Genomic DNA, 23910 nt, shown 5'->3' with positions numbered 1-23910 from the left:
AATTACTAATGTCAAAAGAAACAATTTTTTCAGGACAATTGTTTTTCTTGCACACCGCAGCAGACGCCAGAAACACTTTCTGTCTTCATTTAACAGTTGCACCGTTTAAGGGTTATTACCGATACAGTAAGAAAATACCTGTAGCTAGAAGCATAGAAAGCTCACTATATGATCAACAATGCCAGCTATGCAGTCATATTTAACCAAATCGGAATTTTAAATGCAGGAATTGAGGAATGAGTAAGTAGGCGATGTGCACTACTGATATTGCACGTTTTAAGCTTAAGGATATACATCAGTTTACTTGTCATTATGCTTGCGTCTTGCTCTCCGACTGTCCCTCGCAGTCACCTGTCCCTTAATAGAATCCTTGGTGAATCAGATACCTTTGGTATTGTTTGCCTTATGCACTTTTGTTCTAGTACTGACATCCTTGGTGATCTTTAGCACCTTTGGAATATCCCGCACATTTGATGGGGCTACATAATCTCCTTGGCTTGGTGCCTTCTTTTGATAATTACTGACGTCATTATGTGAATAATGAAAGATTATTGAAGAACCTGATTGATAACTGTATGTGCTTGTATTAAGATGAATGTTACATAATATCTGATATAAAACAATAAAGGGAATATCTGGAGTATTGGCTGATCACTTGGTTTCTCAGTATACATGTATAGAATTTAGTATGGAACATAATCCAGGACTATATTATTCTTGCTGGGCGGTCATTAAGCTATTGTTGTGGCCTTATTAATAACCCTTCAGGTTCATAGGCCTTAAGCCCAACAACAAACCAAAATATTTATGTAAGAGGACTTCATGAGTGTAAGAGGCAATTGGTTACGAAGTGTAATTAGCAAATTGTATGGCAGAGTAGTGAATGAAAGAAAAAAAAAAAAAAAAAAAAAAAAAAAAATAATAATAATTCGGTGAACAAAGTTGGTTCAAGCCTGGCCTCAGACAGAGCGTGGAGAGTAGAACTCCCGAAACCCTCCCCCAGATATGCTGCATCTTTCCCATCTCCCTACCTCTTTCCTGTCCCTCCTTACCTTCCTACTTCTTCCCTCTGACCTATTTTTCCTTACCCTCCATCCTTTCCAGGTACCTATCAACCTCTTGTGCCTTCTCCCCCCCATTACCTACTTCTTTCCTATCCCTCTCGTACTGGCATCCTTGGTGATATTTAGCGCCCTCTGATTATCCAGCATATTTGATAGTGCTACATAGCCTTCCCGGTTTGGTGCCTCCTTTGATAATTACCTTATCTTACTTTCCTATCCCTCTCCACCCACTTTCCTGGCCCCTCTCCTTAGCCCCACTCCCATTCCCCCTCATTATATTAATTACTAACCAATAGTTACAGTAAGCATTTCTCTTGGGCCACAGACATGCATGGGTAAAGACGTGACTACATGTTTCTGCAACAAATCCAGCACTCATTTTGTATCAGCGTTTTGCCTTCAAAGTGGAGGAATTTCTCTCTGGATTCTATGACAAGTATCTACCTGAGGACAGCCCAGAATGTAAACATGCCATGTTTCTACGCCTCAGCAGATGATTTTTTATCGAGTTTCTTAAGGTTCAGGAGAAATAAAAATATAGAAAAATAGTTTTTATTATTACCCATGTTTCCCACTTTAAAACTCCAAATATGTGCAATCACCCTGAATTCCACACACACAAAAAGAATGCTCAAGGATCATATTTCCACAGCCCGTCCTCCAAAAATGGGGTGGTAAATGTAAGAAGACAAATAAGTGCAATTATGTACTATTCATAGCAGTTAGGAATTGTACTTATTTTCACTTAGTATTAAGTCGTACTGTCACATATATTGTGAATATTTGAGTTTACCTGTATATAAGTCACCAGAGGCAAATCCTCAGCAGTTTAAAGACCAACTAATGAAAATAGAACCCTGTTTAGAAAACCTCACAAATTCAGCTCCAAACACTATCCTGCTTGGGGACTTCAACCTACGGCACCTGAAATGGAAGCTCCTAGGTAATACAGATATATCAAAGAATACCAGGAAGTAGCCTAAATAAACAGGCACATGTAGATGACCTGCTACAGATGTGCAACAGGTTTGCCCTAAACCAGCAAATAGTAAAACCAACCAGAAAACAGAACACGTTGCACCTCATTTTCACTAATAATGACGAATTGATCAGGAACATAATGATAGCAAATACCTGTTACTCAGATCATAATCTAATTGAAGTTCTGACAGGCATGGGGAGTAGACCTGCACAACCAGTCCCAAGCCCCAGTGGAGGAGAATTCGGCAAATTCAATTTTAATAAACAGATTAACTGGGAGCAAATAAACCAAGACCTCACAGAAATAAGCTGGGAAGAACAGTTAGAAAATGCAAACTTGAGCCAATACCTGGAAAAAATAAACTCAGTAGCTCTAGAAATATGCTCAAACCCCTACGAAAAAAGAGGAAGAGATGCAGACTGGAACGGGAACAGCATTCCCTCTTTAGGCGAAGAAAACGAATTGCAGAACAAATCGAGTCACACCCTATCTTAAGAACGACGAAGGCAGCTAGGTAGAGAAATAGAAACAATTGAACTAAAGCTACAAGACTCATACAAAATCCAAGAGAGACAGAGCAAAAGGCTATCAGTGAAATAGAAATCCAAAATATTTTTTCTCCCATGCAAAATCAAGATAAAAAACTACATATAGTATTGGGCCCTTGCGAAAGAGAGATGGAACTTTCACAGATTACAACAGAGAAACTAGCGAAATTCTGAGGAATCAGTACAACTCTGTTTTCAGCGCGCCGCTAAACACATTAAAGATTGATAACCCAAATGAATTTTTCATGGATGGGATGCCAACATCAAACCATATATCAGATGTCACCCTATCCCTACTGGATTTTGAAGAAGTCATAGACAGTATGCCTATGCACTCTGCACCAGGCCGATTCCTGGAAAACCATAATGCATCAAGAACTTTAAAAAACCGCTGTCACAGACCCTTCACATTCTTTGGAGATAAAGCTAGATACTGGCATTATCCCCGACATACTAAAAACAGCAGAGATAGCACCACTCCATAAAAGAGGAAATAAGGCAGAGGCAAAAAATTACAGACCAATAGCACTAACATCACACCATAAAAATCTTTTCGTGCTAAGAAATAAGATCACAAAACACATGGAATCACAGCATCTCCATAACCCTGGACAACATGGGTTCAGAACAGGGTGCTCTTGCCTATCATAGTTGCTGGGACCACTACAACATAGCCTTTGATATCATGGAAGACAAGCAAAACGCTGATGTAATTTACACAGATTTTGCAAAAGCCTTCGACAAAGTGACCATGGTGTTATTGCACATAAAATGTGTGCAAAAGTTATTACTGGAAAAATAGGCAGAGGGATCTACAATTTCCTGACTAATAGACCCCAATGTGTAAGTCAACAAAATAAAATCCGGACCATCAACCGTGAAGAGCGCAATCCCCTAGGGTACTGTGCATGCTCCAGTACTTTTTCTCATCCTCATATCGGACATAGACAAGGACACAATCTATAGCACTATCATCCTTTGCACATGACACTAGGATTTTTATGAGAGTAGACCACAGAGAGCACAGCAAACCTCCAATCACATGTAAATCAGGTCTTTCAGTGGGCTACAGAAAATAACATGGTATTTAATGAAGCTCTTGTGCTATGGAAAAATGAAAATATAAAAGCAGAAACCACGTACAAAATGCAGTCAAATAACAGAATGAAAAAGCAACGTAAAGGATTTGGATGTACTCATGTCAGAAGACCTTACCTTTAAAGAACACAGTCAAGTAGCTGTCACAGTTGCAAGAAAAATGACAGGTTAGATAACAAGAACGTTTCAAACTACAGATGCTATACCAATGATGGTACAGTATCTTTAAGACACTAGTGCTCTCTTAGAGTCGAATACTGCTGCGCAATGACAGCCCCTTTCAAAGCTGGAGAAATTGCTGACCTGGAGAGCATGCAGAGATCCTTTACTGCTAGAATCCACTCAGTAAAACATCTAAACTATTGGGACCGACTAAAAATGCCTAAATCTGTATTCTCTTGAGCGCAGGCGGGAGAGATACATAGTAATTTACACGTGGAAAATAATAGAGGGTTGGTCCCAAACCTGCACATAGAAATAACACCACATGAGACCAGAAGGCATGGCAGGATGTGCAGAATACCCCCGTTGAAGAGCAGAAGTGCAATATGTACTCATCTCTCTATTAACATCAAAGGCCCTCATGGTTCCCAACTATAACAACAAAGGAAGATTGTCAGGGAGAAAGCAGTCGACAAATGGCATACAAAATTGCATAATGTTCTGCCATGAAGATGCTAGTCTCCTGGGGCAGGCGACACACATAGGTGTGGTCAGGAAATACAAGGTGTAGCCTACACCATTGGCAAATTTAGACCCATCTGAAGACAGAAATGGAGTGGGAGTGTGAAGAAAAGCTAGCAAGGAAAAGGCGTTTCAGAACTGTAGGAGGGGTAAAAGCTTTTGTCATACGGGTCAATGTTTTACAAAAGTCAGGAAGGAGCCCTCTCCATGGGGGCAAGGATGGAACGACCCAAGGAGAAATATTGGCAACATGAACCAAGAAAACTTTGCAAGCGAGACAGTCGTACAGAAACAGGAAGGTAGTGAAAGTGATCAGGGCCCACAGGAGGAGTAATGGTCAAAGTATGATATAAGCGAGAGTGAGGGTGTTGTAGGGACATCGAATTAGCAAAGACCATAGCGACCACAGCAATCCTGTACAGACTGCATGACGGTTTCAACATACAGGCTCAGGGTAAGAGTCGAACAAAAGGCACTAAAGCTGAAGCTCTGTTGTCTAAGGGTTAAGATTGTAAGGGTAAAAAGATCCATGGATCACAAAAATCAAATTATGAAAAAGTAGAATATCATATTAATTTTTAATATTTCTGACACCATTTAATCAAACAGAACACTAATGTATCAAAATGCAACACTAAAAGATTGCTGTCAACTACATTTAACACAAATAAAATACACAACAAAGAACCAATATATTAGAGAATGTAATTAAATGGTATGAAAATGTCCAGCTGTGCTTGTGGAGTAATAAACTTAATGTTAAGTGGCCTCTGTACCTACAATGGCAACTTCTGAGATGCATAATAAACAAGTACAGTAATGAAGTGGGATTTCATTATCTTAGATTAGTATTAATATACCAAGACTGTGGCATATATTGTACATGGCTCTCAGTGCACACACAAATACCACAATAAAAAAAGCACATAAGATAAGGTCTAAATAATGAATATTTGCTTAAAGAAACAAGAAATATAAATTATAAAAAATGTAAAAAAAATTCCATTATTTGCAAAATAAATACTTGGATTAAATAAAATTGGTCCGGAAGTACTAAAACCTAAAAACAATGGAATTCAACATGGAGTACATTAAAAATTTGTTTGATACACTGGTGTGAGGTATTAGCATCCTTCAGCCCGAGAGTAATGAAAGTAATAAGTGGTATAATTAACAAAGCACCAACCCTGGAATACTATTTAAGCACAAATCAATATATCAATAACCACTGAGAAGCTTTAACCTTTACTATATAAATAGAAGAATGAAAATGTCCAGAGGATTGCAACAGGTTAATTACCGATTTGAAAGGTCTATGCTACGAATAATTACCGATTTGAAAGGACTATGCTACGAAGACAACTCTTAAAGTACAGTAGTTACAATATGCAAAACCACTTTAGTGTCAGTGCAGCAACAATACAATCTGAAAAGCATTGAGTAAGAAGATAACTATTTCCATTCTCCAAATATACCATTTGACAATTTAGAACAAGCAAATATCTGATTTCCAATTATATATGCAGTACAAAAACTGGTAAATATTTTCCAAAGTTGAAAGGTTTACTATGTTGATAAATGACAGACTGAGAAACCTAAATCCTTCAACATAACCAAACAGCTGTTATATGAGGGTATAATCCAGGTGTTAAATTATCAAAATGCTCTACAACATAGACCAAAAATATATGTATTTATACAAGGGGTCTGGTTACTGTACTAGTTATCAAGGATTAAAAATGTACAATATTGTAAACATAATTCTGAAAAAATTCAGCTATTATACAAGTATGTATGATATTTACACAACTTTTACACCCAGGAATAGCCATCTAATTTTGAAGATTACTATATACATTATGTGGAAGTCCACATTCATTTAATGTTGCTAATACAAAGGAAATTAACAATTAACAAATGAACTCTTCAATAATACCAAACTGGCAGAAACAATTGCTCATTGGAGCAAATAAGATGCACAAAATACTGCTTCATATCCACAATAATGGCATTCATTAGGAGTAATAATTCATGCAGATCCCATCACCTAACTGATGACCACTGCACTTTATGGACTATTGTCTGATATTATATTAATATTGTACTAATTATAGTACACTTCTGTATTATTTCTCTGACATTGCATGCTATCACTGACCTCTTTGGAAAAAAATTCTACAATTCATCTTAAAATATTGAGGCTCAATGTTGACCTTATGATCTAGATATTAAGTACTATGTATATATTAATACAAAGGGAATATATGAATGATTATTGGTATTTTGTATAGTACTGAAGACATTATGTGAATATTAATCTGATTTTCTTTGTATACTAAGTAATGTGATACTGTAATGTGCTTCTGTTCTGTATGATGTTCTATACTCCTACCTTACTCAAATATCCATGTGCCAACAAAGTGACCTATGTGGGCATTAGCTTGTTTAACAGAGCAATGAAACACACACTAGTAAAAACAAACAATTGGATGCAATGCATCACCTATCGAAGCTTTTACAATGTTGCAAACAAAAAAAAAAAAAAAAAAAAAAAAAAAAAAATTAAAATTGTCCCTAAACATCCACTATTAGAGAGAGTATAGGCTGATAAGAAAAATGTGACCTTTCCTGCAATACTTGCTCTGAGTTCTTAAGTTTAAGAAAGTTATGGTTGATTTGGACATTCAAGTCATGTAAATTTCCACAAATTGAAATTATTTTTGCTTTGCTTTCAGCCCTGATAACAGTGACTAGAGAAAAGAGAAAGGATGTGTTTTATTATATGTGAATGAGTTAATATGAAGCCTGGATTTAAATTTTTTGTGAAAAAAAAAAACATATGTAAACATGTTTCACTATGTAAACATAGATGACGATACAAATTTAAGACAAGTATTAAAAAGTTGGAACAAATATAAATAGGTCCACCAAGGTCATTCATTTTAGGATCCCTTTTGTTACCGTCATTTTTGATTAACTGATCCTTTGCAAACTACATTACCTTTACAGTTAATGTTATGCATTTATAATTTCAGTTTCTATCTACTTTTGCTTTTTAATTTTCCAGATTTCTTTTATTATCCTGCTTATACATGTAAGCCCTTAAAACTCCTCTGTGCCAGTCTTGTCTTTCAGTATGTTATTGTGGTAACAGCTTTATGTGCAGGATGAACAAAACCTTTTTTGAGTTGTTCAAAAAACTTGTTAGATATTACTTTAGTTTCAATATGCACAGAATTGGAAAAGGTTGATGGCTGAACTGTTTAGTTAAGCTTCTAAATCACAGGGCATAAAAAAAAAAAAAAAAATTGACAACTATCTTAACTTCTTGTAGCAGAGACCAAAAAATTTGATTATGTCACCAAAATAAAAACAAATTTACTGTACAAATCTCAATAATTATCTGGATCTAGATTTTGTGAAGCATCACTAATTTTCATATACATCAATACACTCACCCCCATCCAGATCTAAACTTTGTGGAGTGTCACTTGGATTCAAAATTTCACCATCAAACAAAAACTTTAGTTTATCAATGTTAATATTTTTTTCGTCAGCATACCTGTGCATCATCACAATCATCTTGTCATAGCGATTAATGAAAATACTTATTGCTCCCTTTCTGTCAGCATTCTGAATCTTAAGACAAACAGAATCTGGACCATTGTTTTCCAACATCTGGGTATTATCACTAGCTTTTGACTGAATTCCACCCTCTGAAGAAAAACAATAATTAATTATTTGCATTTCTACTTTTACATAAAAGGATAAGGGTGATGTCCTCAATCCTTAAACTGCGTAAGGCATGACAGATATTATATATATACATACATACACTTACACCCCCCCCCCACACACACATTGTAGCTAGTAGCCAGAATGCAGTACTCTGCTTAGTGTGCAAGGCCCGATATGCCTAATAGGCCAAGTTTTCCTGAATTTATATATTTTTCTAATTGTTTTTTTATGAAATGATAAAGCTATCCATTTCACTATGTATCAGTTCATTTTTTTAATTTAAGTTAAAACTAATATAAATATGACAACCTAACTAACCAACCCTACCTATCTTAACCTAACCTAAACTAACATAACTATGTCAATAATGTATGTTCCTAATACAATATAATAATTCAAATAAACCAATTGGAAAGAATTTTTTGAAAATAAAGAAAATCACTGCCTATTAGGCAAACCGGGCCTTGCATAGTAGGCCGAGAAGTGCATTCTGGCAACTAGGTACGAAATACATATATATATACTGTATATACAGTGGGGGCCTCGATTTACGATGGTAATTCGTTCCCAGAGACGTATCGCAAGTCGAAGCAATTTTTCCCACAAGAAATAAAGGGAATTGAATTAATCCATTCCCCACCTTCCAAAATATTAACTTACAAATACATTTTATATTACAATTCAGTATATTCTGTATGTTTATCTTACCTTTATGAAGGACTCTTGATGGCATATGGAAGATGGTTATGAGGGGGGAGGAGGAGGAGAGGTGTTACTGTTTGGAAGGGGAGTCCCCCTTCCATTATAACATCAGGCAGCGAAGACTTTTCTGGGGTACACTCTTTGGCATGTTTTGCCTGCATACCACTAGGACCTGCTTGTGGCTCACTGCTTGCTTGTCTTACTAAGAATTTGTCTAGACACATTTTTCCCTTCATTTTAACACTTGTCTCTATGTGTGTATGTATGTGTATATAAACATATATGTACGTAGGTGATGAGTCACAATCTGACTGGCTGCCACGTAAGAGGCAGCCAGTCAGAACCAGTCACTTACAGTCACAAGTCAGTCAAGCATTCACAGTCAAAACCCCAGTCACAGGCAGTCATAACCAAAGGCAGTCAAGCATTCACTGTTGTGGTAGCAACCAGTTAGGCATTTACAGTCAGTCAGGACTTTACAGTCTATCAGGCTTTCACAGTCAGTATATAACAATCCACCAGCTAGTAGCAAGGAAGCCTTCGTATTAATACCGTCCAGATGTGGCTGGGGAAAGAGGGATCCTGTGTGGGGGATGGAGGTAGCAGGGATGGTGCGGTGTGGGGGGGGGGGGATGGAAATTCACCCCACCATCCATCCAGTCCCCCCTCCACCATCCATCTATCCAGTGTCCCCCCTCCACCATCCATTCATCCAGTCCCCCTTCACCAACCATCCATTCAGTTCCCCTCCACCCCCCTATCCATTCATCCACCAGGGGAGGGTTCGATAGTTCAGATAATTCAATATCCATCCATCCATTTATCTAGTCCTGACCATCAATCTACACCACCCCAATCCACCCATCCAGTTCCCCCACCATCCATCCATTCAGTCCCTCCATCCATTCATCTACCCCACCCCAATCCATCCATCCAGTTTCCCCACCCCAATCCATCCATCCAGTTTCCCCACCATCCATCCATCCAGTCCCCTCACCATCCATCTTGGAACCCATGGCATGATATATAATAAAACTTTTATTGTTCAGAAAACAAAAAAGCAGAAAAACAATTAAATTCTTGCAAACAATTCAAGTGTGGTCGTCACTAGGCGGGATACACTGGTAAACAACTGAATGTGCCTCACCCTGCGCTCACTCGACCCATACAAGTATCAACAGACGTCGTCTTCCAAGTAAAATGTCGTACACCAATTCAGATTTTATGAATTGGTGATGTCGTATACCAAAAAATTTGTATTCTAGGGCACTCGTACACCAAGGTACCACTGTAGTTGCAATGGATGTGTGTATAAAATTCCATGTAAAAATTGTAACAAGTTCTATGTTGGTCAAATAGGTAAACATCTTGATTAGAGAATAAAAACATAAATCATAGTACAAGAACAGGTCAAGAGTCCAATACATTATTTATTCACTCAAGAGAGTGTAACCATTCTATTGAATGGGATAATTCATGCAAAATTGTGGATTGTAACTCGGTTACTGAAAGAAATAATATTGAATCATCATTTATAAAAAGTAGTGAATTAGATAATATCAATGTCAGTCCAGGATTATACAAATTAGATAAACTTTAAATCGGTAAGATTTGTGATTGGTATAAAAATAGTGTATGAATGAAGGAATACCCAGTTAATATCCATGTAATCATCTCGCCCGCATTAAGCAATGTTTTAGCTTATGGTTCTTTGTCTGGTCAAGTATAGTTGGGTATTTAATCCCACTCTTACATCATCCTTCTGTATTTCTTTGATAATGTGTTGAAACACAAAAAAGTTCTGAACTTTTGTTTCCTTTTCGACACTTAATCATAATCGAGTCACGTGTTTTTCGTGATTATTCTGCATTTATTATTTACATTTATTAACTGCAAAAATATTTATTAACTACAGTAAAAAGAAATATTTATTAAATGCAAAAAACAAGTCTATGAGAATGGTATTCACTTACCAATAATGTCAGCTATTGTGATGCCCAAGTCTTTAGGGCACAATTCAGAGCTGATCACCTTATCTTTATAGCTTAACACTATCTGGCTGACACTCACACTAAAGCGCTCAGCAAGTTCTTGGTACAGGTGCGAAAATTTCTGCAACTGAAAATTAAGAAAATGTGTATATGTAAAATTATTACATTGACCAAACACTAGTTTATATTTTATTGTTTTCTGATTTACCTGATTTACATAAGGGCCACTAGCGCTAGTGGCCTCGACGAGGACAGGAAGCCAACTGCTTCTCGATGGTACCCCCATTTGCCCCGACGATCCTTTCCAGGTGGATTTTAAAATTTACCATTTTTGCAATTTGTGGCTTCGGCAGGTAGGTGGTTCCATGGGTTTATAACTGTGGGTTATATATTGTGGGATATAATCTTTATACCTCCTGTTCTCAGGAGGTATAATTGTATAGGTATTCTGACATTGAGGTTTATTGAGCTTGAAACCATCGCTCCTTGTTTGTGTTACAACTGACCCTTGGAAGAAATTGTCAGGATCATCCAACTTGTTCAGTATTTTAAAAGTTTCAACGAGATCTGCCCTGTCATGCCTGGTTTGCAGTGTTAGGTCTGTGGCCCTCAACCGTTCCCGATACGAAAGATGACTTGGCTCTGGAATGATTTTTGTTGCCGGTGTTGCACTTTCTTCAGAGCAGTTATGTCCTCCTGTAGATGACAACTCCATACTTGGATACAGTAATCCAAATGGGGGGGAGGGGAGGGTGCACTTGAGATTTATACAGTTGAATCACTACCCTCTTTTCCTTTGAATCAAAGGTATGCTTGATTATTCCAAGGTTGTTATTATTAGCTTTTCTGCCTGCTGCTTCCGACTTCTGTTGAACAACTTTTAGCGAGTGGTGGATTCTGACTCCAAGGTCCCTTTCTTCATCAACCTGCTGTAATGTAATGGCACTGATCTGGTAGTCATGACGTGGGTTATGACCCACATGCAAATAATCCAAAAAATTATTCTCTTATACTGGTATTGTTAAAATGCAATCTCTGATTATGGGAAACTATAAAAAAAAAAAAATATTGTATGTGACATACTTTAGCCATGATGGAATTCAGAAGTTAGAGCAAATTATAGGCCCTAAGGGGTGGAGCGCTCGGGGTCACTCGACCCTGCCACCCCGTGGGGCGGCAGTTGCCGCCCATATAATGTTTCACACTTATTTTGATGTTTCTCATTCATTTCTTCTCTGTTTTTTTTTGCTGTAATATTCAAAAGTGTGGAATTTATATAGTTCAATGTGTGGAACATAGCTATGCTCAAAATTATGGGGCTCATATGTAATTACCCAAGTGTAGTTACAGGATGAGACGTACACTCATGGTGTCCCGTCTTCCCAGCACTCGTCATATAATGCTTTGAAACTACTGACGGTTTTGGCCTCCACCACCTTCTCACCTCACTTGTTCCAACTGTCTACCACTCTGTTTGCAAAAGTGAATTTTCTTATATTTCTTCGGCATCTTTGTTTAGTTAGTTTAAATCTATGACCTCTTGTTCTTGAAGTTCCAGGTCTCAGGAAATCTTCCCTATCAATTTTATCAATTCCTGTTACTATTTTGTACGCAGTGATCATATCTCCTGTTTTTCTATCCTCTACTTTCGGCATATTTTATGCCTATCCTCTCCTTGTAGCTCTTGCCCTTCAGTTCTGGGAGCCACATAGTAGCATGCCTTTGCACCTTTTCCCAGTTTGTTGAGCTTCTCAAGATATGGGCACCATACAACCTCTACATATTTTGGCTGTGGCCTAACAAAAGTAATGAACAATTTCTTTAGTATTTTGCCATCCCATATATTTAAAAGCAATTCTGAAGTTAATAACACTTTCGCGCCCCATTTGGATGGTAAAAAAAAAAGCGGTATGTGCTCACGGCGTTTTGCCGCGTAAGCGTAAAAACAAAAATGTGTATACTCTTTTTACTCTCCTGACCTTAGTTCTCGAGCTACGTATTTCATTTTGGTACCAACGTGTTCGCAATAAAATTATCTAGAAGAACATCAGTAAAAAAAGTCACGAAACGTATAGGGATACCAGCACCAAATAAATAACTACGAAGATGACTCGCCGTGAGCGCCCAACAGCAACAAAATGTTTTTACTCTTGGGATTGTTATCACCTCCACACTTGTCCTACAGCGTTAATTTTGGTATCAATGGACTCTTAATGAAATTCCCAACACGGTGATATGAATATAAGCGTAGAATAATGATTGCGGCCCACCCGCAAGAGTGTGGGAAGTGGTGAAATTGTTACCCGGTATCGGTGACGGGACGACACACGGCGCTTTGAAAGTTTATACTTATTTCACTCTCATGACATTATTATTCTATGTACGTCATTCATTTTTGTGTCAATGTGTTCGCAATAGAATGTTCTATGAGCCCGTAGGTAAAAAAGATCAACAAAGCGTAAGATAGAATAGCGCCAAATATAAAACAACGCTGGAACATATCAGTGAGAGTCAAACACACACGAAATGTTTTTACTTTTGTTATGTTTGTGAACCTTTCATGAACTTATTGTACCATGCAGCCTAGTGGTGAGAAATAGAGCCTCATGGCGCACAGTTTGAAACAAACCCAAAGTAAATTGGATAAAAATTGAATTTTATACAAATATTTTAAAAGAGGACATAAATTTATGTCCACCATGCGGGAGCGGGTAGGCGAAACAGGACGCCGGGAGGAGTCCTCATCCGCAGAAAGTGTTAAAACAAGCAGTCTACCCACCCTTCAACTTCTTGTCTAATTTTTGTCGTCTGGTCATTGAAATGAATTAATCCTGCGAGGCAAGATTTGCCATCCTGGGGTATAAAGATGTGCCTTACCACTTATTGGTGCCCAACCACTTGGACGGTTGGGGATTGAACGCCGACCTGCACGAAGCGAGACCATCGCTCTACTATCCAGCCCAAGTCAGATTATATATACAGTGACATATATATTATATTCTATGATCAATCAGTGTTTTTGCTGTTATTACACTATATACACACATACATTGTATATACCTATCTACATAAGTGTTCACCATAACGAACCACTAAGTTGGTTTGGCAAGTCCAAAAAACAAGAGTGGGCTGCCACACCCAACCAGCCCTCCCTCCCTTCCTCCTTCAACACCCACTCGCACACATTCATCCTCCCACCATACTGTTATGTTTGTATCACACTATTTACACACGTTATATACAAGTATCTACACATTTTATTCACCATAACTATACAACTAAGCTGGTATGGTGTCCAAACAGCATAGTGGCCACCATACACTGCATGACAAGTCACACACCAGCCAGCAGATGATGCTACCTCCCTCACCAAAATGGCTCTTCCCAACATACTCCTTTTGCTGTTATTACACTATATACACATGTTATATGTAAGTATCTACATTTGTGTTCACCATAGCGAACCACTAAGCTGGTATGGTGATTCCAGACAACATGATGTTGCCACACACCAGCCAGCAGACAAAGCTACCTCTCCCTCCCTCCCGTACCAAGAATACTCCTCCCACCATACTACTCACATCGCTAATTCTCACCATAATCCTGCTATTATCAGAATCCTGGTCACTAAATCCTGTAAATTATTGTTTTCCACAAGTTTATTTTGTAAAGGATCATGAGAAGTCATTTTAAGATTCAAATGACTTAGATGGACGAAATAATGGCAGTGTGCTGTAGCTAAAGCTGTGAACAACCATAAAATAACCATAAAACCATAAATTATGGTTTAAACAGCAAACAGTCTTAAACTTTCAGACAGCATTGATTCACCAATATCTGAACATTGTACAGTCTATCACAGTCAGGCTCTTCTGTAATACTATCATGACTAAATAATACCAGATTCATATATATTTTGAGATTTTTAAGCAATGATGTAGTCACGCTGAACATCAGTACTGTTAGCTCATGCTGCATGTGCCTAACTGAGGTTAGTTTAGTTTACCTTTGCAAGAAATAGAAAATCTTTTCCAGTTTGTCTAAATTCAATAGTACTGATTTCTACTTTCTAATTACATTGTACGTCGGTATACGTACTGTGGTCCTCATCACAAGCACTGTACAAGCACTGCCAAAACAGGAAGATGGGCTGAAATATTATGGTTATCCAATCAAAATTGGGTCTGCATAATTTTCTGACAAACTTACCCGTATGCGAACAGAAATTCGGATAACCGGAGATTAGGTTACATAGATTTTCAAGATCTACACCTTTCAAGATGTTCAGTATCACACAAGAAGACAAACTACTACAAGGCAAGCTGAAGTTTCTCTTAAATTATATTTTTTATTTATAGTGTGGAAATAATAATTATCGTGGTTGTGGTACAACAAATTTTGAATATGGTAATTTTTGGACTTACCTGTAAAAATTCTGCCAATCCAAATGTCTGGCTTATCTGGCACAGGAAGGGGGTGGGGGCCATCCCTATATCGTTCGGATCAGTGAGGTTAGAGAGTACATATTGGTGTCTCGAGATGAAGTAGAAAAATGACTAGGAACTAGGAAGCAGCAAAGCAGTTGGCCCTGATAGAGTTTCACTTTGGGTTCTGAGAGAATGCACACACAAGCTGAGCTTATGTGTTAGCTTAAATTTAATATTTTACTGATACAGAACATAATTAAGAGAATTCAAAGAAAAAGAACAAGGTCAGTATCAATTTTGTGCTCACTGGCTTTGATTTTCACTAGCCTCAGATGAGGGAATTTGAGCAGCCCTTTACATATAAACATTACACTTTAAACATTATAAAAAGTATAGAACTTACAACTTTCAAAGGCATGCGAAGATAATCTGATCCCCACTTTACTCGTAGGGTAATCTCAGGATTATCATCATCTTCACCCAAAAGTGTTGTAATGCTCAAGTTTATGCTGTCTTCTATCTGAAGAAGAAGAAACAAATTTAAAATAATGTACTGTACTAGGCTAAGAAAATTTCTCATTCTAAAAAGCCAGCATTGAATGTAATGAAATGCCATTTTCTGGGTGAGCCCCGGAGGCCCTCGGAGCTTACCGGACCGGTGTGTGTGTATTAGACCATAGCATCAGTCAATGGGGTCCTTGCCTACCATAGACCACGAGCCAGAACCTCAGCCCCCCCTCAGAGAGGCACGAGGAGCAATGGCCTATGGAAACCCCCACGTTTCTGGAAGCATTCCATGTCTGCCATTGACCAGGGTTTGTCACCCAGAAAGGTAGGCGTAACCAAACAAACCCACTTGGTAAAAATTGTTACCCAAAAGCTGTACAGGGAGGCAGAAGTCCCAAACTAAAACAAGCAAACGTCATTAACTCCATCACGCCAATCGTCTGTGCAGCCCTCCCTGGGAGGGGAAGGCCTGAGCCCCCTAAACCGGCTGCTCTAGCTGTCAGTTCTGAGGCCGAGCATCACAAGAACACGAAAAAAACGCCAACTGGAGGGAGGAAGGGTGCTGGGAAGCCTCCAGGGCTCACCCAGAAAATGGCATTACCTTCAACGCTGGTTTTCTGTGGGGAGCCCCTACGGAGCTACCTAACGAAAGGAAAGTGACAAGAGGGACTTACCCAGGAGATGGCCGCCACTCGCATCTCATTTCAGAGTCGAGACAACTGTTGACCAGACCACACACTAGAAGTTGAAGGGACGACGACGTTTCGGTCCGTCCTGGACCATTCTCAAGTCAATCGACTTGAGAATGGTCCAGGACGGACCGAAACGTCGTCGTCCCTTCAACTTCTAGTGTGTGGTCTGGTCAACATAATTCAGCCACGTTATTGTGACTCATCGCCTCGAGACACCTGGCTGTAACCTGAGAACTAAAGCAAGACACGCCCTACAAGGGCCAGGATCCCCCATTCAACTTCCAAAATCCCTGTGCCCGCATGTCAGCCCATGACATATTACCGAATAAGGCAGCTAAAGCAGCAAGCTCATGAACGTCATGGGCATGAGGATAAACCGCAGGCTGACTGGACCAAATAATCCTGCGGACAACCTGGGAGACCCGAGCCCTGGAACAGGGAACAAAAGAGAGTGGGTTAACCCAAAGTGCATCTCCGGCCACAGAAGCCGTGGCATGTAGATAATAGCGAAGAGCCGCAACCAGACGACACATGATGCCCCCCTCCCTCGGCCTGACCAACCAAGCATCAACGACCAAAGGACGCCTCTGGAATGCCGTCAACTCATTCTTTGTCAGAAAAGAAGAAGACTACTGCAAATAAACAAACCTACCACCAGGACCAAAAGAGCAGAAACTTCTGCACCAGAGGAGAGCATGAAGCTCCCCAACCGACCACCAGAGGCCAATGCCAACGGGAAAGAGAGCCTGAGAAAATCAATCCTGGACCAAAGGGACCAACACAAACTGAGGAGAGAATAAAGAGCATCCTGTCCAAAGACCGGGACGGCTCAGGCGGCGTATGAGCAGGCCCGAGGTGAAACAACGTATGAGAAAGCTTACAGAACGGAGCAGAATATCTACCCAGAACACAAGCAAAAGAGGCTCTGCCAGCGCTGCACAAGACAAGGCGACAGTATTCAGCATCAAAAGACGGTCCTGAAAAAGCCAAGAGAGAAAGGATAAAACAACCCGATCCGAAATAGAGGACAACCTACGAAGGGAGAAAAAATGGCAGAAAAAGAACGCCAGGAAACTTCATACTGTCACCGAGACGAAGTTCTCAGGTGGGACACCATCAACGAAGCCACCTGAGCACCGTGCAAGTGGTGATAGACCTGCATCAGAAAGACCAGATGCAAAAATCGGAGGCGAAGATCGAACCAGCCACATACCGGACCGGTCTGACCAACTGGAAGAGGTGGAGCTGCAGAAAACTTTGCGGGGTTCGGACACTGAGCAAGCAGTGCCTGAAACCAAGGTTGAGCCAGCCACCAAGGGGCTAACAGGACTACTCTCCCCTGGTATGCCTCCAAATGAACCAGGACTCTAAGTAACAGCTGGACCGGGCGGAAAAGGTACAGGTAACCCCCACCTCAACCAGTCCTGCTAAAAAGCATCCACCACAACAGCCTCACAGTCTGGGAATGGTGTCACATACACACAAAGACGCTGGAATTGGAATCATGCCGATGCGAAGAGGTCCACATCCGGGAGCCCATACGTTCGGCAGAGCCAACTGAACGAGCCGGCGTCGACTGTCCATTCCATGGACAGGGGAATAAACCGAGAGAGGCTGTCCACCAGGATGTTGGATACCCCCCAGACACGAACCACACAAGAGTCAAACCCCGAGAATCCAGTAGACAAGTCACTAAGAGACCAGCCACAAAGAGCCAAGGACCGAAGAGAACCCCCGCAGATCATGCAATGAACCACCGGAGTACAGCTCGAATGGAGCCTAATCATCAAACCCCGAGTAACCCGCACCTTCTGAAGCCACAGCCAAACAACCGCAAACTCCCGCACTGAGCTGTGAGCTCGACGGAAGGACAGAGCCCACCATTCCTGGCAGGCCTGGTGATCAGACCGTTCCGGGCAGGCACCCCCCCCCCCCCCAAGCTGCACAATACCTTGTGACTACCAACAACGATACCAATCCCTACCCAAGGTCAAACGAGGGACACAACCACCCCAGCTGACCCCAAGGGTGGGCAATTGCCGAGGAGCAAAAGACCCCTAAGGAAGCGGTTTCCAAACACCTTGTGGAAGATAACCCCAAGATGCAAGGGCAGTATTTACAGGGCGCTTACGGAAGTCAGCCCTAAGCGCATGCAGCCCCAGTACTGATGAAGTACTCCTAGCTTGTGCACCACACACTGCAGAAATACACAAGGCATAGAACCGCTAAGATTAGAGGCCCGATTCAACGACCGCCACAGTCAACATCAATTGAGGAACTGCCAGCTATAGCAACTTTTTTTTTTTTAGGTGGGTGGGGGGGTGGGGTGGTGGCTGCATGGGTGATCAGCACAACGGCACTAGTGACGTTTGCTTGTTTTAGCTTGCAAACAGAGAAACTGCCCACCATGGCTGAACAAACAGAACCCACGCCTCTGAGAGGAGAGCTTGAAGATCCTCAACCTGACAGCCAGAGGAAAGACCAACAAAAACAATGCCTTAACTCCTAAAGTGTGGCTAAGGAAATAATGCATTTATACATTAAATACATATACTGTATGTATGCTAAGGAAATAATGCATGTACTGCTCAAAAAAAAAAAAACCCAAAATATTTATTCCTTACAGAATGATTAATTTGGATGTAACATATAAGGAAACATGGAAATAACAAATATCTACATCTCTAATGGTTTGGCGAGCTGTAGAAGTTGACTGGGTAGCAACCCAAGTCAATGCCAGACCAAAGGTTTGCTGATGCAGCAGTGTGTGGCAGAGGAGTGTAAAGTTGACCTTGAATGTTTCTACTCCAGTTTCTTCACTTTTGTGTTGAGTAAGTAGATATATATGTAATAATGTACATGTAATTTACAAAAATATGGACTGTAAACATTACTAACTGTAAGGATAATGTATTTAAGCCTGCAATGAATCAATGAATGCATTAACTAAATATGAATTCATAAGCAAACAGGTGTTAAATTAGTAAGAAGTTTTCAGCTTACAGGCATAAACATAGTACTGTACAAGTTAATAAACTTGTTCATATAAACTTAATACTGTAGGAGCTTTTAAGCTAGGTGTGGCCATAAGCAAATGTGCTACAAATATTAAATATTTACATATTTACTTATTTACTTGTGAAATCATGGAATTTGGCAAATAATTTGTTAACTCTAAAACTGTTAAGAACACTTACCAATTTTTCCTTTTCATATTCTTTGGATAATGCTTTCAAACAATTAAGAGCTTTCTTGGTATTCCTATTCTTCTTTATTTTACTTTTTTTAGGCACCTTGAGATCTAGTAAAGTGGGTGATACAGGAGCTTCTAGAATTGTATTCTCTTCTCTGTAAAATTTTGAACATTTTACTAATCTTACAGAACATAAGGGAATAATATTTAAAATACAAATATGACTCGAGATAAAATTATACAAATTAAAGAAAATCTGAAGTTGAATACTATGCAAGAAAATGTAAGGGTGACAATAATGAATTAGTTTTGTAATTGGAGCATGGTAGAGGGCAGATAGCAAGATATGAATGGCTGAAATAAACTGTTGAGGTAAAAGATTATAAAATATTGCTATAAATAATTGCAAATGATGGGAATTTGGATTTTTTTTTGAAGCAGAACATAAGAATTACATCATAGATCATCTTAGTATATGTGGAGAGAAAACCAATTAAGTAGTGAGACTGGTTAACTGATAAAATAATATTTACAACATTGTTAAAATAAGGTTACTGGCACTGAATAATAAGGCTTTGAGAGTACAAGAAAAGGTCTTACCTGAGCAGGGCATTCAGTTGCTTTTTTAGGCAATGAGCAGCTCTCTTAGGGACAGTCAATGAAAAGAATACCAAGTTATTTATATCAAAAGTAAAGTTGCTTTAGAATTTATGTGGTGCATTTTTGGCGGGAAACCTCAAAACTTAAAATAGTGTATTTTAAGTTTATTTTTTACTTTAATTATAGTGTTTGCTCTGAACCAACTAGCCAGTCATCCAAGCAGGAAACAATCATCTAGTCAGGCATGTAACCAGGTAGTCATCCAAGTAGCCAGCCAGCCAGGTAGCCAGCCATACCAAGCTAAACAGAAGACAAAGAATATTCAGAGGTATACCTGTACCACCAGACTACTACCTGCTATACCACCAGACTACTACCTGCTATACCACCACAGCCATGAGGTATGAGTTATGAGCTTTGGGAATTAAACCTCACACCTCTGGAAGACAAGAGTGATGAAAGACATTATCATCACACAAAATTCTTAAGAGCAATTGACAGGGGTGGACAAAAAATCTATTTAGCATGGGCAGAACACAAACAAGAGGGCATAGGTGGAAACTTAGTACTCAAATGAACCACAGACATTAGAAAGAATTTGTTCAATGTCAGGGTAATGCAATAGGAAGTAATGTGATGGAGAAAGACTCCAAACACAGTTTCAAATGCAGATAAGATAGATCCACATAGGCTCAGGAACCCCATACACCAGTCTAGAGGCAGGACCAAAGAGCTTAAGATTGTGGGCTTAAACCCCACAATCACAACTAGGCGAGTACTATCTCCCACCTTTGAAGGCAGAAAAAAGCAGATGGTTGAGCTGCTATACTACTACTGGCTGTAGTGGTGCTGCCTCATGCCAAACATTCAATACCTGTGGTAGTAGTAGGCATCCATCAGTCTCAGGAGACTATGGAGTTGCGCTCTGGTTGTCGGTATAAACGGATCTGTACTGTACTGTACCTGTGGTACAGTACAGATATAGAATGGGTCCACAAATCACGGTGTCACAGACTTCTTACCAAACATAACCGAAATTAAATGTTCACAAATTTTGTAGTTTCCATCAGAGTAGTTAAGTGTTGCTTCATTTTCTCTTATATAAAATAAAGCAATTATTTTATTTTTTACAATTTTCATTTTTCATTTGTACAACATTTCCAGCACCCCCAAAATGGATTTCAACACCCCATGGGTGTGATAGCACCCAAGATAAAGAAATGCGTGAGGGTGAACCATCTAACTACTTGGTGGGTCATTTGCCAGGTAGTAAACTTGCTGTTGTCTGTTTTGTCTCATCCTACCTTTTTGGGTGACTGCTATCATTGTCAGGGTTATCTTGAGGTTATCTTGAGATGATTTCGGGGCTTTTAGTGTCCCCGCGGCCCGGTCCTCGACCAGGCCTCCACCCCCAGGAAGCAGCCCGTGACAGCTGACTAACACCCAGGTACCTATTTTACTGCTAGGTAACAGGGGCATAGGGTAAAAGAAACGCTGCCCATTGTTTCTCGCCGGCGCCTGGGATCGAACCCAGGACCACAGGATCACAAGTCCTGCGTGCTGTCCGCTCGGCCGACCAGCACCCTTGATCCCTTGTGATCACCCAGGGTGATCACAGATTCCCTGCTGTCTGTGCCTGTGAGCAGGGCCAGGTTTTGACCGCTGATCCCCGATACTCTTACTAACTTGCAAGGGTCTGATGTGAATGGATATGTGAGGAGCTAACCAAAGTGGCTAGCAACAGCCACCACGGGGCCTTCCAAGAAAACAAAAATTTTTTCATCAATTGTGTTGCCGTAGAAATAAACATTTATCCACACCGTCTGCATATTATTATTATGATCTTAACAGGTACCAAAACCTGTAATCATATAATTAATACTGTATATATTGAGCTCAATGGAAAAAGCAAGGCATGTTGGTACATTAATAGAACACAATTAAGTACAATTGTTGGAGAGCATTTTTTATATCCACAAGCAACATAACTAATTAAAGGAGTGTTAACAGGGGAAGACGACAGAAGTCAAAACTTGAAAAATGGATACGAGTGCCAGAAAAATAGAAATAGATTGAGAGAAATGAGGGAAAAGCTAAAAAGGAGAATTTGCAAATTCATAGTAGACAAAAGATGGAAATTTAAAATTTGTAAAACTTACTTTACTTCCTCCACCAAACAAACATCATCATCTTGCTCATTGTGAAACTGAGAAGGATCTTCACACTCATCTGGTTGTTCATTGGAATCCAAGATGTTACTTTTTTTCAGAGCACTGATCTCTTTGGCAGCCGTTTTCATTACCTGCATACGGTATGCTGAAACAAAAGACTTAAATAAAGTTACATCCATTCATTATGTTTTTCTAATTCATTAATTGTACTGAACAGTAATCTAACTTAAGACATTACATAACACTAAAAAGACAAACTCATTTATAAAAATCTTTCAATTATGTACAAAGATTGCTCTATCATACCAAAGACCTTCTTCAAACCAACCATATGTATAACTCAAAATTCAGAATGGCATATAAAATATTTGGGGAAGGGAGACGAGCCACCACAACCTGAGCCAAGCATTTAAGCATGCATGGAGCCAGACTAAGTCCGAATTGGAGAATCCAAAAGTCCTAAGCCTGCTACCCCACATCGAAGCCTAATCAGTCCCTGAACCCCAGATGAACACAGATGTGCCAATACGCATCCCGGAGGTCCAGGAAAATCATTCAAACCCCTGCCTGGAGCATGCGATGGACCTCTGATAACATGGACATCTGAAAGGAGGGGCAAGAAATGAACCGATTTAATCTGGAAAGATCGAGGATGAACTGGAAGTCTGGCAAATCCCATTTTGGAACTAGACCCATTGAAGAAACTGTCATTTCAACCATTCCCAAAGACACCCCCCCCACTCCAAGACAACCTGACAAAGGTGAGGGGGGGAAAAAAAAAAAAAAAAAAAAAAAAAAAAAAAAAAAAAAAAGACCAGTCCCCCCAGTCCTGCCCACAAAGACCCAAACCCCTCCAAAGGAGGAAGGACTGACAAACGCTACCACAGGCCTAAGAAAACAACCGGAAAAGCCCATGAATCATGGGACTCAGCATAGGCAATCCAAGATAGCTACCCCCCCACCACACTGCTCCATCATATTGGCAAATTGCAAAAGGGTTGGTATGAACCTTCTGAAAGGAGTAGGTATGGCACTGACCAGATGAAGAAGTACCGTCCAAGGAAAGTGCTTGCAACCCAGCTCATGATTCTGCAGATGGCCTACCCCAACCAACAATGGGTGCTGTCCCAGCCCTTCCAAACTGCCTTGAAGACTGACAACACCCACTAAGGTCACAAGAGGTCCGAAAGGTGTCAACAAGTAGTTGCTACAGACAATAATAGGTCGACAACCACCTCTGGGAAAAGGAGCAGAGAAAAGGGAGAGGAGGAGAGGACAGCAAGGGTCCAAACTAAATCCAGAGACTGGGCCAACACAGCCTGTCAATACACAAGCTGGGTGGCGAGGAAACTGGCCACCCCCACATGAGAATAGTGTATACCCGAGTACAGCTTGGGAAGCACAGCCGCCCCCGCAGAGGCCAAGACATCCTCAGTGAGCCAGTTGGAATGCAGCTCAAGGAGGCCCAAAAAGCACATGACAGAACACAGAAGGAGATGAGCGTGAAAGTTGT

The 23910-nt window shown here is 40.0% G+C and overlaps 1 protein-coding gene across 1 annotated transcript in view; it reads right to left on the bottom strand.

Moving 5' to 3' along the window:
- Nucleotides 1-1602: 1602 nt before the first annotated feature.
- LOC123759983 (NFATC2-interacting protein) overlaps nucleotides 1603-23910 on the bottom strand; it is a 31364-nt gene continuing 9056 nt past the window's right edge. Inside the window, exons 4-8 of the mRNA XM_045745272.2 lie at nucleotides 22386-22542; nucleotides 19631-19781; nucleotides 15638-15754; nucleotides 10790-10934; nucleotides 1603-8092 (exon numbers count right to left, since the gene is read on the bottom strand). Coding sequence (XP_045601228.2) covers nucleotides 7806-8092; nucleotides 10790-10934; nucleotides 15638-15754; nucleotides 19631-19781; nucleotides 22386-22542 — 857 coding nt within the window. The 3' untranslated portion in view covers nucleotides 1603-7805. The remainder of the gene's footprint in view (nucleotides 8093-10789; nucleotides 10935-15637; nucleotides 15755-19630; nucleotides 19782-22385; nucleotides 22543-23910) is intronic.

This window comes from Procambarus clarkii, chromosome 16, assembly GCF_040958095.1.
Source record: "Procambarus clarkii isolate CNS0578487 chromosome 16, FALCON_Pclarkii_2.0, whole genome shotgun sequence".
Lineage (NCBI taxonomy): Eukaryota > Metazoa > Arthropoda > Malacostraca > Decapoda > Cambaridae > Procambarus > Procambarus clarkii.
This window is presented reverse-complemented; position numbering and strand designations above follow the sequence as displayed.